Here is a 15,558-nt window from a genome sequence, read left to right as displayed (position 1 = left end):
TGAGAACAGGGTCTCACATATCAAGTGGCTTGGAACTTGCTAGATAGCTGGGGGGGGTCTGGGAGTTATCTTGAGCTTCCTGTACTCCCAACTTCCCCTCCCCCAGGCTGAGATTACAGGCATGAGCCGTCTGGACTGATGTGTGTGCTGTTGGGGGTTCCATGCCAGGCTTCATGTATGCTAGGCAAGCAAACACTGAACTCCATGCTCCCCAGCCCCATTCTGCATTCTTTGTAAACAAAGTATACCAGACTCAGGTAGGCAGGGAGGTGGTTATGGAGGTGGTGGCAAGGGCTTGTGCTGTATGAGCCAGCATTTACCAGGGAGCTTCCTCCTATTAATGAATCTTTGCTCTAAAATGGAGCAAGGAAAACTTCCCAGGACCTGATTGCCTCTGTCCCCTGCCTTAAGCCTCCCCCCAACTCCCCCCTTCACATAAGTGTGACTCCAGGAGTCTTTGACCCATTCCCTGCTTGCTTCCAGCCTGCTTTCTGCAAGGGGTCTCCCTCCCCAACCCTCAGGGCCCAAAGCACCAGGCAGTCGGGGCCATCCTGCCATGCCCTTCTTGGGGTGCAGGCCCACAGAGGCTGAGCAGCTGTGACTTAGACGGTCCCCAGCCATTCCTTCTGAGCCCGGCCAATCTGTCACTGGTTTCTGCTTCTTCTACAGATGAATTGAAGAACAAGACCGTGTGTGAAGACCAGGAGCTGAAACTGCACTGCCATGAGTCCAAGTTCCTCAACATCTACTCGGCCACCTACGGCCGGAGGACACAGCAAAGAGACGTCTGTCCCTCGGAAGCAGAGCTGCTGCCCCCCTTTGGTAGGTGGCTTTTGGGGGGTGGGGCTATAATTAGCCTATCGTCTGAGTGGATTTTGGTCCTGGGTGAGCAGTGAAATGTGGTTGGTACCTCGGGAGAGGGGAAGTAAAGGACGGGGATCCCTCTCCCCCAGCCACCTCTCTGCCCCATAGTCCTGTTCTGTTGATGGTTCAGCCATGCTCCATGGAGGTAAGGAGTGAGCATTCGCTGTATGCGGGGCCCTGGTCTAGGCATTGGGTGCTCGTCAGTGACCAACGATCTACCCAGCCATTGGGCACCCTTCCAGCAGTGCATGAGGAGAAGACGGGAAAGGGACAGATACAGCAGGCTTCCATATGCACGGCCTCTGCCTTTGCGGGTTCACCCAAGCATGCATTGGAAGTGCTTGAGGGGGAGCGGGGGAGCTCCTATATTGAACACGTGTGAGGTTGTTGCCTTTGTTACCAGGAGCGTCCGCGGTGCTGCCCATCAGCCACATACACCCTAAGATAGCTGTGAACAAGGCCCCACACATTTCTAGATGCCAATGCCACATCACGATGTCAAAAGATTGTTTATAATACCTTCTATAATATAAACATAAACATTGGTTATGCTATCATCTTCCCAGGAGCACATGCCTTGAAGGGCCTTGTGATGTCTTCCAAGGTTCATGCACCAAAATTTCACTCCTGATGGGAGGTATTAAAGTGATAGATACTTAATGCCACTGAAGCATTTGGAGGTATGAACTTTGGAGGTGATGAGAGGCAGATAAGGTTGATTATCGGTGCGGAGGCCCCATGAGTGAATCCTTTGAAAGGACAGGGTGAGACCAGAGAGGAGACAGCTGCAGACTTTGTCCTGTCTCCTGTTATGTGGTACCATGTGCTGCCTGAGGCTTCGCCAGGAAGGTTATCATCAAATACAGACTCTTGACCTTGGACCAGAGCCATGAGCCAAAATAAGTCTGCTTTCTTTATAATGTTACTCAGCTCAGGTATCTTATTGTAGTGAAACAAACCCTAGAAAACGAATACTGACAGTTTGCTCTGGGAGTGTATGAGGTTATTAGTATATCTCTATCCTAGAATGTGGAAGCGACTTTGAAACTGAATAATGGGAAGAGGTCAGAAGAGTTTGGAGGAATAGGTTGGGAAAAATTTGTTTTGCCATAAGGCAAATATCATTGGCAAATTCTGACGAGGGCGAAGAAGAAGCCAGTGAGTTAGAGTTAGATGGAAGTGGGGAGCCTCTTAGAAAACGGGGAGGGGGTTATTCTTTTTTTTTTTTTTTTTTTTTTGGTTTTTCGAGACAGGGTTTCTCTATTGTATCGGAGGCTGTTGGTCCAGCCTGGCCTCGAACTCACAGAGATCCGCCTGCCTCTGCCTCCCGAATGCTGGGATTAAAGGCTGCGCCACCAACGCCCGGCTGGGGGTTATTCTTATATGATGGCAGCAAACAGCCCTGCTGCGTGGAGTCCATGCCCTAAACTCTTGTGGGACACCACGTGTAAAGATGATGGACTCATTTATTGGGTGTCTCAGTTAGGGGTTCAGCTGCGGTGAAGAGACACCACGACCATGGCATCTCTTACAAAGGGAAACGTCTAATCAGGGTGGCTCACAGTTCCAGAGGTTTAGTCCATTATCCTTACGATGGGGTGTGGTGATGTGCAGGCAGACGATGGAGAGGAGCTGAGACTTCTACGTCCTTATCTGCAGGCAACAGGAAAGTAACCTGTAACGCTAGGTGCAGCTTGAGCATAGGAGAACTCAAATCCCGCCTTCACAGTGACACACTTCCTCCAACAAGGCCACACCTCCTAAGAGTGCCGCTCCCTTTGGGAGCCGTTTTCTTTTAAACCGCCACACTGGGTAGATGAGATTTCAAATCCACAAAGAGTCTCACTGCCGCATGGCCGTTACTGGCTGCGTTTGGTCAGATTTACAGTAAAACTCAAGACCTAAGGGAAAGATTTGAAAAACTCTCAGTCTGGCCAAGGAGGAAGCAAAGGAATAGAATGTAAGGGTGTGGCTATGAAAGTACTTACTGGAGAGATTAGTGTGGACAGAAGCCAGTTTCTGTGATCAGAGCTACTGGAAAAAGGCCCACAGTCAAACAGGCCTGGGTGTAGTTTCTGTGGGTGCTAGCCCTTGGCATCAAGGCTAGAAGGCAGTCCTTGTGGTAGTATTGTGATTTCCTCTGAGGTCTCAAAGGGGAGTCTTGAGAAGCCTGGCAGGAGTTGACCATGGGTTGGAGCACCTGTGGAATGAGGTGAGGCATAGTGCGGTTGATATTGGTGGATGCAGAGGGCTGGTGGACACCTGCGGAGGCTCTCGGGCTCTTGTGTTTGGAACAAGGAATGAGATGTGGATAGCAGCAAGCAAAACGAGAGGATTTACTAGGGAAGAATGCACTCTCGAGAAAGGAAGCCAGAAGGAGCCTTAACTGTCCAAGCCATGTGGACTTTCACACCCCACCATTGAGGGCTCTTCGTTAATTTGCACAGTGCAGGCTTTCTCACAAACCGTTGTCAGAGGTAGCCTATAAAAAGCCACAGTTCACGTCAGACTTCCTGGAGTGCCTGCAGGCAACTGTAGCAGGCCTTCTCTCGTCGTCACAGCCCAAAGGCTTTCGTGTGCAGGTCTGGATTCACACGGGCTCCATTCTGTGTTTCTTCCCTTACACCATTTCTCTTTGAAACATGCTTTACATTTGTTTATTTGTTTATTTATTGTTTACACGTGCATGCATGAGAGTCAGAGGGCGACTTGGGGGAGTTGACTCTCTCCTTCTACCATGTAGGTCCCAAGGATCAACTCAGGCCACTAGGCTTTGGTGACAAGTGTCTTTGCTCCCCCTGCTACCCCAACATCATTTCTTAACGTGGGTGAAGGGTTCCCTGTCTCTCAGGCTTCCTAAATCTAATGTGTGTGCTTTAGGAACCCACAAGTGTCCCAGCTGTTCCTTTGAGTGCACAAAGATTCAGCCAAGTGGGCAGAGCCATCTGTGTTCCCCAGGTGGCTGTCAACACTGGGTGGGAGTCAGGCTTACATGGGAAAAGTAACCAACCAAGTGACAAGTTAGACACAGGTTTCCCCGGAGAGCTGGGGGAACCCTCAGGACGGCCCACTGGGGTAACACCATCGATAACCTGCAGATACAGGAAGACCTGTGCGGTGAAGACCCTGCCCTTGCATAGCGTTCCGGAGGGAAGAGTTTAAGCTCTGCACAAGGCAGCCTGCTGACCCTGTCCCCTCAGAGGCTGCTCTGAGCAGGGTCCCCAGAACACACAGTGATGAAGATGAAGCTCTTCGCTGCACTGATGACCCCCCCCCCCGTCAACGCGCTGTGCTCTGCAGTGGGAAGGGCTCACACGGGAAAGTCAAGGCTCTTGAGACCAAACGAGGAAATCTCAAGTCCACACGCGTTCCCCGGCTCAGAACCACGCGTGCAAAGACCCAGGCCTCTGGTTGGAGGGATGGCTTGGTGGGTAAAGTGCTTGCTAGGCAAGCATGAGGACTTGAGTTCTAATCACATAAAAAAATCTAATCACATCATTAAAAAGGTCAAGTGCGGGGTGCACTCCCGTAACCCCGTTGCGAGAAGGCAGACACAGGAAGGTACTTGGGCCTTTTGGGCCGGTCAATCTAGCTAATTGATGAGATCTAGAGTTAGTGTGGGGGCCTCTGTCAACAAATAAATAAATAAATGGACACACAAAATGGTGACCTCTGGTCTCTATGCAGACACACACACATGTACGCACGCGCGCGCGCACACACACACACACACACACACACACACACACACACACACACACACACCTGTAAAGCTACAAACTGGAGCTGGAGAGATTGCCCAGGGGCTAAGAGCACTGACTACTCTTGCAGAGATCCAGGTTTGGCTCCCAGCTCCCGCATGGTGGCTCATGACTGCGTAGGACTCCGCTCCAGAGGAGCACACACCATCTTCTGTCCGCCATGTGCTTTTCTGGTGCTCATGCACGTATGAATGTGAATACATCCGTAAATTAAAAATAGGTGAGTCTATAGAAGATGCAAACCTTTGCAGGCCAACACATTTCTTTGTCCTACTGGATGCTAAGAAGCCTTTGCTCTTTGGACAGCTAAGCTGTATCAAGGTTACTGACTACACCCAGCGAGAACTCCTCATAAATTCATCACTTTGTCCCTTCGGAGTAAATATACTTTAATGTCACCCAACTGACAAAGGACACTTCATGTCTCCCCAGGTGGCCCACATCCCCTCTCTGACCCTAGGGTCTCCCCCTGGTGGCAGCAATTTGGCTTCTTGGCTCCCAGCCTTCTCTGGGCATTTCTCATCTGGACCACAGGTCCCCTTCTTTCTCCACTGAGCAGCACCTGGAAATCTTCACTGAAGTTAAACAGACCATACTCCCTCTGTGTAAAATCCTGCACCCTGCCCATTGTAACCAGATTAGAAGCCGCTGTGGTCCTGTTTCTGCCCCCTTCCCTCATGACCCATACAGCATTCTGTGTCCCTTCAGACTCCCAAGCCTGTGCACAACTTCCTCTTTTGACTTGGGCTGTTCTGTCACCACACCTTAGTGTGGTCAGCTCTGTCATACTCGTTAGAAGTCACCTGGAATGCCATACTGGACAGGTTTCCCTACCACCTGGCAGAGCAGAGCCTCGTTGTTGCCAACTCCGTCTTCATGGCGGAAACCTCCATGCCACGAATGGGGGGCTCATCCTCCCAAAGGTTCAGCTCCGCAGCGGCTGTGTCTGAGGTATCAGAGTGGTGCCTGTCTCAGGATGGGTGCCCTGTGAATCCTTGGTGGCAAACGAATCAGAGCCCCTTGAGCTCATGGCGGAGTGCTCGTTCTTGACTCTGGGTTGTAGGCTGGGATGCGGGCCTGGTGAGGTCGCAGCCTCTGAGCTCTCCAGAGGTGCTGCTGCAAATCCAGGTTGTTGTTGTTTTTAAGTAAAATGTTCCAACTTTTAAAGCCCTGAACAAGCCAAAGAAAACATGCCTACAGGTCACATCCAGGCCACAGGCTGCCAGTGTATATGTGTATGTGTGTGATCTCCAGTCACTGTTCCAGCCATTCCTGCGGCCCAGGCACATGGCTTTGAAGAAGGGAAAGGCACATTTGGCCTTCACCCTAGCCCTGGCATGGGCTCAGATGAGTGAGCACATGAGAACGGAGGGCTGGTTCTCATCAGGGAGCTCTGAAGGGAGCCCTGTGGTTGGTGTCCCAGAGCATCTGGCTTTCGGGATTGATTTGTGTATTTTCCTATGCATATGAGCTGACGCCTGGGGAGTTCACATGCTTTAGATTCAGCACACCCCTCTGGAAGCCCATGCCTTGGTGGATATGAGATGGCCTGTCAGGCACATAGTGGCCAAGGACCATTCCGGCTGCCACAACAACTCAGCATGGTTTCAGCATTCAAAGGCTGGGAGGAAGGTATTTCTCGAAGTTTCTGAAACAATATCATTGCCTTTGGCACAAACACAATAACAACATCAAACAGTAATAATAATAATAAGATTCAACTATAAATTTCACCCATCAAATGACAGGATATTTATTTTCTGAATTTCTTCTAAGCCCTGATGTCTAAGAATAAATTTTGTAATTATCTTTTGGCCTCTTTTCATTTAGCTTTATAGCAGTGGTCTTTGACCGTGTGGCCAGGAAGACCCCAACACTGCCCACCATCTTGCTTGGATGATTCCCAACTGGGAGGGTTTTGTTGTTTCTGAGTTTCAGAATACATTTTGTAGACAGCGTGCTGGTAGACTTTTACAGGCTAGTTCTTTGGGATAAATTCCCACATGTTTTATATCAAAAGAGGGTGGGGTCTGTTTATATCATCGGAGCACTTCCTGACTTACATGTATAAGCTTATCAATAAGTACATACAAGCACATATGTACCAATTTGCATAAATAAACAGTGAGGTACAATTTTGGATTGCTCTGTAACCTTGGCTGTCCGGTGTTTGATTTTCCTAAAGGTCTCCAACCTAACCCTTCTAACTAGTCCTGTAATATTGCTCTAATTTGCCTTCCTTGGATGATGGATGATGGTGAACATGTCTCCATGCTTTGCACGGGCACACATTTTTCCTAGCCTTTCTCCCCCTTTCCTCCCTGCTGGAGTCTTGATCGATCGATCGATTGATTGATTGGCTGACCGAGTTCATAAATTGTTTCAAGTTCCTAGTCGAGCAGAGAATAACCCACACTCTAATATTTCTGAACTTGCAGCTTGGGTTTGCTACATGTGGCTGGCTACTGGTTTCTTGAAGTGACATTGTATTTGTCATTTGAAATTTTCATGCATGTATACGTTGTGTTTTGATCTTATCCAACCCCGACTACCTCCGTTCAACTCCCGCTAGACCTCCATCCTATCTCCCTCCCAACTTTCCTCTTTCTTTTAAACATACTATTACTAATAGCCCCCGAGTTCCGTTAGTGCTGATCACTCCTCATTCTGTCTGTGTTGTGTGTAGAACTGTTTCGAGAGGAGCTGACTGAGGGACTCTGAGCGGCCTTCCCCATGGTGGATGTCACTACATGTGTGTGCCACCCTTGAAGTCACAGGAGTGATGCCACTGTGCTGTGATGAGCAGTCCCACAGCCCGGGTGTCAATGAGACACGCTGTCTTACTGAGCACAGGCTATGAGAGTGCTTATACCGTGACTGTGTTCCGGAACCACAGAGAGCACAGTGTCCCCCCCCCCATCCCATCTGAAAGGCAGAAGGCCAGGCCAAGCATGGGAAGGCAGGTAGTGACATCACCTGTGTTGGTTGTACATCACAGCCTTGTCTAGGGCAGGACTACTGACAGCTATCTGTGTTTCCTGCAGGTAGATAGTTGTATTCATACAGCACAGCATAGAGAATGTTATCCAGGCAGCTTCATACCCAGATCAACGGCTGGGGCAGGCCAGGCACCTGGGGGGACACCTAGCCTGCTGTTCAGGGTTCAGCTGGGACAGTCGCACTGGAGCTTCTGTTGACTTTGGGGTACAAGGGTACTTGATGCTGGGATTTCCATCAAAACGCCAGAAATTTTCTCCAAAATTCTCTTCAGGATCCTCCTAACTCTTGCCCCCTCCCCTGTCGAAGAGCCGCCAATTCAGCCACGCATTCCTAAGTATCAACCTGTATGTTCACCTCCTTTTGCTGTGTAATAAAACACTCCACATTTTAATGGGCTCTGATAAAACACGTATCACCTTGCGGCTTCTGCGGGACAGGAATTCAGGGGCAGCCCAGAGCTGAGGCTCTCCACTTGGGTGTAAGGAGGTCTCCCGAGGTTACAATCTGCTTCAAGGTGGCCAACCGATACGGTGGGAAGTTGGCACTGGTTGCTGTAATAGGCTTCAGTTCCTCTCCTGGCAGGCCTGGGGTGTCTTCAGGAAGTGGCAGCCGGCTTCTGCTGGGAATGGGGTCATTTATTCCTCCTCTGCCATACTGCCTGGCCTAGTGCGTGCGGGAAGAGGGTATTCATGGACATAAATCCCTGGAGATATCTGCGGCTGTAAACCATCTTGAATACTGTCTGGTGCCCCACTAAAACTCACACACTGAAATCCTTGCTTCCAGGACCTGAGGATCTGCCTTAACTGAGGGAGAGGACCTTTAGAGGGGAGATTAAGTTGACGTGGGGTCATTTGAGTGGGCCCTGACCCGATCAGATCTGTGCCTCTGTAATGAGAGGAAGTCAGGAGACAGGCATGTGCAGTGTAAGACAGACAAGCCAGCCAGAGGCCCCAGGGAGCCAGCCTTGCTGACACCTCAGTCGAACTTGCAGAACTGTCCAGAAACAGCTTCCAGGGTTGAGTCTGAGAGGCACGGCTGCTGCCCTAGCAAGCGAGTATCAAAGAAGATGATTACAATTAATAAAGTGACAACAAAAGGTGGACGTCTCACAACCCTATGGGCCCAGCAAGTAAGGCCTGCGTTCTTTGCACTGAGGGTGGCCCAGCCAGAGGCATTTCTGAAAGGTCTCGCGGCGAGCCAGGGCTGTTACTGCGAAAGTTCATCTGGGAGAGGGGAAATGAAAGGCATGAGTTCAAGAGGCCGTGGCTGGTCCTGTGCGCACCAGTCAGAGCGGCCCTTCCCTGGGGCCAGGAGGGAGCCTTCCCAGAGAACCGGGCACCAGGGCGTGCCTCCACCACGGCGGTGTGTCATTTCCTGCTATGGTCACATTTTCTGGGTGGGCTCCAGGGATTCTGCTATTTCCTCAATAAGAGAATGAGAAACCACACAATGGGCCTCAAAGGCTGGGCTGAGGCTGTCCCAAGGCCAAGTGTGGGCAGGCCTGGGCTTTTCAGCCAAGATCAAGGTGCCAGGAACTCTCCACTGCCAAGACAGGGCCACTTAAGAGCAGCCAGCCCAATTATCTGAATAAACACTGGCTTGCAAGAGTGATTAACTTCAGTCACGGTGCTCAACAATTGCCAAAAAGTAAGAATTGAAATGGTCGAATATCTTGTTATCACATGTATCGGGGGAGAGGGAGCTTGGCAAGCAAAACCTGTGTGGGCAGGAAATCGCCACCTTTAAAGAAACAACACAATCCTGGGGATGGTTCAGGGCTCAGCCTCAATAAGGGCACAGCCAGCCCCGAGTCAGCCCTGAATTGCCTGGGTCAGCTTCCTGAAGTCACGGCTAAGATAAACTTTCTGGCGGTAAGACCAAAATCTTTGAGGCAAGGTAAGTTCTCTCACTAGCGTATGGTGTGCTCTCAGAGTGTGTCAGAGGCGCCCCCACATCTTAGGTGCTTTCCTCTATCGGTCTTTAAGACTGCCCAGGCTGGACTGAGGATGCAGCCCGGTCGGGAGAGCGGCCAGGCATGCACCAGCATTGCAGGAACTGGGCATGGCGATGCATGTCTACAGCGCAGGTCCTTGGGGGGGGTGGAGGGGGATGGTCAGGCATTTATTTCTCCGTAGCTCTAAGACAGCATAAGCTTTCTAGAACATTCCTTTCCATCAGCAGCACACAGTGGTACCATTTCCCTAAGTAATCGCTTGTCACGGTGTGTCACCGAGGTCGTGTCCTGGCACTCTTTGATGGAGAAATCCATGACAAGAATTCCCATGGAAAGTCCCCTATTTGCATAGGAATATTCTAGCTCTAAGCATGGCATTGCTTATTGTGTTAGAAAATGGCGCGGGGAGCATCTAAGGGTCCCGTGGGTCAGAGGTCAGCCTCGGGTGTTGTTCCTCGAAAGCCGGCTAGCTTGTTTCTTGAGGCGGGGTCTCTCCCTGGCCTGGAGCTCACTAAGTGTTGGGCAAGGCTGGGTGAGCAGAGAGGGACTCCCCTGCCTCCTCCCCCCAGGGCTTGCATGCTTTACCCTTGGAGGCCAGAAGGGGGCAGCAGATTCCCCCGGGTTTACAGGCAGCTGTGAGCCGTTCCGTGTGGGTGCTGGGGACAGTTCAGACGCCCTGGAGGAGCAGCCAGTGCTTTCAGCAGCTGAGCCGCCTCAGCCCCAACACACGAGCTTGTGTGGGGGACACCGAAACGGAGCCTAGCTAATGCGCCCATGCTACCGATGGAGGGGATAACAGCACTGTGCCTGCCTGCCCGCTCAGTCTTCCGTCCGTTTCTCAGTTGCTCGGCCGGGTCCTGCAGTGAGCTGGGGAGTGGGAGTAAGACGATGAACAAGACAGATGTATGTGGGGCTGGAGAGATGGCTCAGTGGTTAAGAGCACTGCCTGCTCTCCCAGAGGTCCTGAGTTCAATTCCCAGCAACCACATGGGGGCTCACAACCATCTGTAATGAGGTCTGGTGCCCTCTCCTGGGGCACATGCACTGTATGTATAATAAATAATTAAAAAAAGAGACGTATTTGCACATGGACCCTGTGCATTTAGAAGAAAGCCTTAAGCTAGGCAAATATTTCAAAGCCTAGGGGCCATGAGGTAAATAGGAGCCTCACTACAGGCTGCGGAGACCAGGGCAAGGCAAACATCCAGGCTTTGACAAAGAGGACATCACAATTTCAAGGTCGTGATGACAAGTCCTTAGGCCAAGCTCAGGGCTTCCCGAGGGCTGATGGCCAAGCTGGTGCAAAGCATCTTGGGTGATCAGCAGAGAACAGAGAAACGGCCTTTGTGTGACCGGAAGTTCATCTCAGCACATGTGCGTGTGCGCGCGCGCGTGTGTGTGTGTGTGTGTGTGTGTGTGTGTGTGTGTGTGTGTGTGTGTGTAGCAAGTGCTATAAGCTGCATGGTGACAGGTGCAGACCAGCCTGACGCTCCCCCTGCCCCTTCCCTTCCAGACTGCCTGTCTTACACGGCTTTGCAAGTCCTGTCCAGGCGGTGCTACGGGAAGCAGAGATGTAAGGTCCTCGTGGATAATTACCACTTCGGGAGCCCCTGTCTTCCAGGAGTGAAAAAATACCTCACTGTTGCCTACGCCTGTGGTAAGAATAAACCCTCAACCAGCTCCATGAACACATGCCTGTTAGGGAAGTGGTAGCCGCGTCCCGCAGGAGTGTGTGACCCTTGAATCGCGCACAGTAGGTGGCGCGTGGCCTGGCACATAGTAGGCGGTACGTGGCCTATAAGCACGACCGAAAGGATGGAAGAGTGGGGAGAGGTGTATTGCCTGAAGCATGTAAGGAGTACTCTGGAGTCACTCCAGCCTTGGAAAGCGCCGTGGGGGCGGTCTACGGAACTGAGCATGCTCAGTTCCGGAAAGACGGTTGAAACATTCCTAGGTTTAGTTCAATCATGGGGTAGACATTTGAAGGGTGAAAATGGTGGACAGCAGCAACGCCAGCTTTGGGGAGGCTGGGGATTCAAGGGCTGGTCTGGGCTACATAGAAATCCCTGTCTCAAAACAACAATAATGATGATGACGGACAGGAATACTTTTGGTGGTACCCAACATCTCTGTCCCGGAACTGTTTTAGCTGAAGTCAAAGGAACACACCTTTAGGGTCCTTAACATAGGCGCTAAGGGTGCCGTCCTGCTTGCCTGCCGTTGGAAGATCCCCACAGCTCAGCTGGTTACTGCTGAGTCGCCTCACACACCTTTCCTCTCGGTTATCCTGGTTCATGGCATTCACGTCAGATAAGCAATGGGGTTTTCTTCGGTTGAAAACTGTCTGGGGAGCACGTCAGGTCATCAGGTTGGCAGAGGACGAGCAAGTAAGTGGGGACAACTTTGAGGCCACTGAGGATGAACGAAGCCAGCAGCGATTTCTATCTTGGTTCTCAGGGAGCCCTTAAATGTCCTGGTGTTGTGCGAGTCCACACAAGTATCTTTTGGCTCCTCTTCAGGCTTCCAGTACCGTCTGGAGACCCTAACTGACCCTACCCCAGCAGCCATTTGTCCATCCTCTCTGAGCTTCTCTCTGCAGTTCCGAATCTCCACAGCCTCTGCCATTCACGCAGAAGCCTTGTCTCAATGCTTCTGGCATTCACAGAGAGCCAGGAGCCCAGAGACAGACTGAGAAAGAAATGACCCTTCTGGTAGGGAAAGTCAGCACACCCAGGGTTTTACTGCTGCCAGGGGATCGGGGAGAGTGTTCTTGGGACCCAGAGACAAGCAAGAGGCTAGTGGATTCGACCACACTTGTGGTGCTGCTGCTGTGTTCCTGGGGTCAGTGCTGCGCTCTGCAGCTGGCCGAGATTGTCTCCCCCAGCATCTCCCTGTGCCTCTCCAGAAACGGACACAGAGGCGCCAGGGTCTCCTGGATCGAGTGGTTCACGGCTTGGGGCTGTTGTCTGCTTGTTGGTCCTGAGGTGTCTCCAGAAGGATTGAGTTAAGCACCCAGAGAAGGAAATGGGGTTTCTCATAGCTGGAGATGACTACAGGGTCTCTGTGAAAGCAGTGCTGCGGATCTTGCCTGGTTTCTGTTGGCTTCACCTCTACTTCCTGTTGCCACTTCTCCCGGATATCATCTGGCCGGAGGGAAAAATGAAAATAAGCAATTTTCTGCAGCTAGAAAACTTGGCATCCTCTCCCTTCTCCCAGTTGGCAGCAGTGTGTTTTGCCTTTATAACTCCACTCTCTGTCTGTCTGTCTGTCTCTCTGTCTCTCTCTCTGTGTCTCTGTGTCTCTCTGTCTCTCTCTGTCTGTCTCTCTCTGTCTCTGTCTCCCTCCCTCCCTCCCTCCCTCCCTCCCTCCCTCCCTCTTCTGTCCCTCTGCCTCTCTCCCTGAATCTCAAGATAGTCCTGAACCCCCTACATAGCCGAGGATGACCTTGAACTTCTGATCCTTCTCCCAGAACCGTCCTTTCTTATATCTCGTCTACCATGTGACCCGGGTTGCTAGGCTCCTCCAGGTTTCTGACGAAGTGAGGAGAAAGTTCAGAGCGAAGGCAGAGGAGCAGGAGGGGTTTGATGGGGTCCTTACTGGTCACTTTGCTTTCGGGTATCTCGGATAGGTTTGGGTTCCCCTCAGCACCTACCTGAGGCATTCTTCCACCTACTGAGAGAGAGACACCTGGGTGGACTCCAGCACACTGCAGGCTGCGCAGCTGTCCCCACATTTCCGTGACCCCCTCCTGAAGTTTCCCACACTCTACACCCTGTCCACCTTAAGCAACCACCAGTCAACTTCTGCCCCAGATTTATCTTTTCTAGGCAGTTCATAGGAGCAGAGTTACGCAATGGATGGGTTCTGGTGACTGGCTTCTCGCACGGAGTAAGCTGTTTTCAGATTCACCCTTGTGTTCTTTTTATTACTAACATTTTCCGTTAGACGAGCACACTGTAGTTTATTTATTTTCTGCGTTTGTTTTGCTTGAGATGGGGGTCTTGCTGTGTAGCCCAAGCTAGCTTCAAACTTGAAGCCCTGCTCCCTCAGCTTTCCTGTCTCTAGGATCCGTTAAAGAGAGTATTTGTTTTCGTTAAATATATGTGCATATGTTTGTGCAGAGGGTGTGTGCGTGTAGGTGCCTGCAGAGACCAGAAAAGGGAGGTGGGTCCCTGGCTGCACTTACAGGCAGTGGTAAAACCACCCCCTGTGGTGCTGAGGACAAACTTGGGTCCCCTGCAACAGTAGATGCACTGTTAACCTCTGGGTCATCACTATAATGCCAGCTCCTCAGGAAAAAATACTGCAAATACATGCCTAAGATTTCATATTATGTCTTGGGCATTTGGTGGTCTCATATGTGCTATTTGTGTCAGTGTGTCAGTGTGTGTATGTGAGAGAGAGAGAGAGAGAAAGTGATCTGAAAAGTATTTTGCAAGTCTTTATCTACATTGTACCTTGAACATATATTAAATGCAAATGTGTTTTAATGTACCAGGTATTTAAAATGCTTCCTTTTGGTTTTTAGTTCCCAAGAACATACTCACAGCGATCGACCCAGCCATTGCTAATTTAAACCCTTCCCTGACGAAAGACGATGAATACGGTAATCTTTATGGCTTTTCCCAGCGTTTCCTTATAAGTGAAGTTAAGCAGCCGGTGAGGACAGCCAGGCACAGAGCTGGAGTGAAAGACCAGAGGTATCGGCTGCTCTGCTGATACCAATGGGGCGTGGCCGGCGCTCACACACAGCAGCCAGTGTTAGGCTTCAACAAAGAATTAAAATCACAAGTAGAATAAGTTTACCCCTACTCTCTCCCACTCCTCTTTTTCTTTCTGAAATAAAATGAAAATAAAATCACCTTGAACAGCAGATCATCTTAGAAACAGCTCAGGTTCTTGGTGATACCAGGAGCTTGCTGCAAAGCTGGGGCCGGAGCCAGCTGACCATGCCAGCCCCCAAAGGTCTTTGCTTCCCACCGAACTTACACAGATCGGGACAGAGCTATTTGATTTTGTTTTTTAACATTTGTTTACTTATGAGTGTGTATGTAAGTGCGTATGGACGCATGTGAGTATGGAGGTCAGAGGACAACTTTCAGGGGTCATCTCTCTCCCTCCACTCTGTGAGTCCCGGGGAGTGAAGTCACGCCATCAGGCTTAACAGCAAATACCCAACGAACCATCCCTGCCAGCCTGGATGTTTGTTTGTTTGGTTTTGGTTTTTTGAGAGAGGGTTTCTCTGTGTAGCCTTGGTTGTCCTGGAACCCACTCTGTAAACCAGGCTGGTCTTGAACTCATCTGAATTTTTTAATGACATATAGAACAAATTTAACCCGTTGAGTTCCTGGCAGTCCCATAGAATACATTATGATGCTATCTTTGGGTAGCAAGGGTTTTGCCTTGTGTTATTCTATTTTACTTATTATGCCTGCTCCCCGTTATGAAAGTAAAGTATAGGGGTCTATCTGTATCTTAGGGATTGATTCTAGAACTTTCCATACATGCACAAATCAGCAGGTGTTCAAGTTCCTTAAATATAACAGCCCGGTGTTTGCACAGAGCCCACACAACCCTCCTGTGGGCTTTAATCCCTTGATTGCCTATGATCCTTATCACAATGTCAATGCCATGTTGTGCTGCATTGTTTAAGAAATAATGACAAAAAGAAATCTGTACACGTTCACATTTCTTCTAAGTATCCTTTTTCTCGTCTGTGGCTGAATTCGTGGACGTGGTCCTCTCTGCCACAGAGGACTGGCCCTGTGGTTTGCTTCCTGCTAAAGAAAACACAACGCCAAGACACAGAACCCACCCTTAGCCCAAAGCTAGAGGTGACGGCTGGGAACATCTCTGCATTGTGGCTCCCTGCCACCCGTCTACCAGGCTCTGGATCTCAGCGCCCTTCCCTTCTCTGTCTCCCGCGGCTCCCGCCTGATCCTGCGGGGCCACCATCCCTCTGTAGTGCATCTGCCC

The 15,558-nt window shown here is 50.6% G+C and overlaps 1 protein-coding gene and 1 long non-coding RNA gene across 5 annotated transcripts in view; one reads left to right on the top strand and one right to left on the bottom strand.

Annotated features, from left to right (window-relative positions):
* Eva1c (eva-1 homolog C) overlaps positions 1-15,558 on the top strand; it is a 65,862-nt gene that overhangs the window by 42,656 nt on the left and 7,648 nt on the right. For 3 of the 4 annotated variants that reach the window (XM_040750513.1, XM_040750512.1, XM_040750515.1), the window contains 3 exons: positions 670-822; positions 11,096-11,239; positions 14,111-14,188. In XM_040750513.1, coding sequence (XP_040606447.1) covers positions 670-822; positions 11,096-11,239; positions 14,111-14,188 — 375 coding nt within the window. The remainder of the gene's footprint in view (positions 1-669; positions 823-11,095; positions 11,240-14,110; positions 14,189-15,558) is intronic. The other variant, XM_040750514.1, reaches the window with a different exon arrangement.
* LOC121141900 lies at positions 11,399-13,370 on the bottom strand. Its single transcript, XR_005878841.1, has 2 exons — positions 13,235-13,370; positions 11,399-12,725 (listed from the first exon to the last, which is right to left on the bottom strand). It is a non-coding gene; the product is annotated as an uncharacterized LOC121141900 (long non-coding RNA).

The sequence above is a fragment of the Mesocricetus auratus genome, unplaced genomic scaffold (assembly GCF_017639785.1).
Source record: "Mesocricetus auratus isolate SY011 unplaced genomic scaffold, BCM_Maur_2.0 Super-Scaffold_100008, whole genome shotgun sequence".
Taxonomy (NCBI): Eukaryota; Metazoa; Chordata; class Mammalia; order Rodentia; family Cricetidae; genus Mesocricetus; species Mesocricetus auratus.
This window is presented reverse-complemented; position numbering and strand designations above follow the sequence as displayed.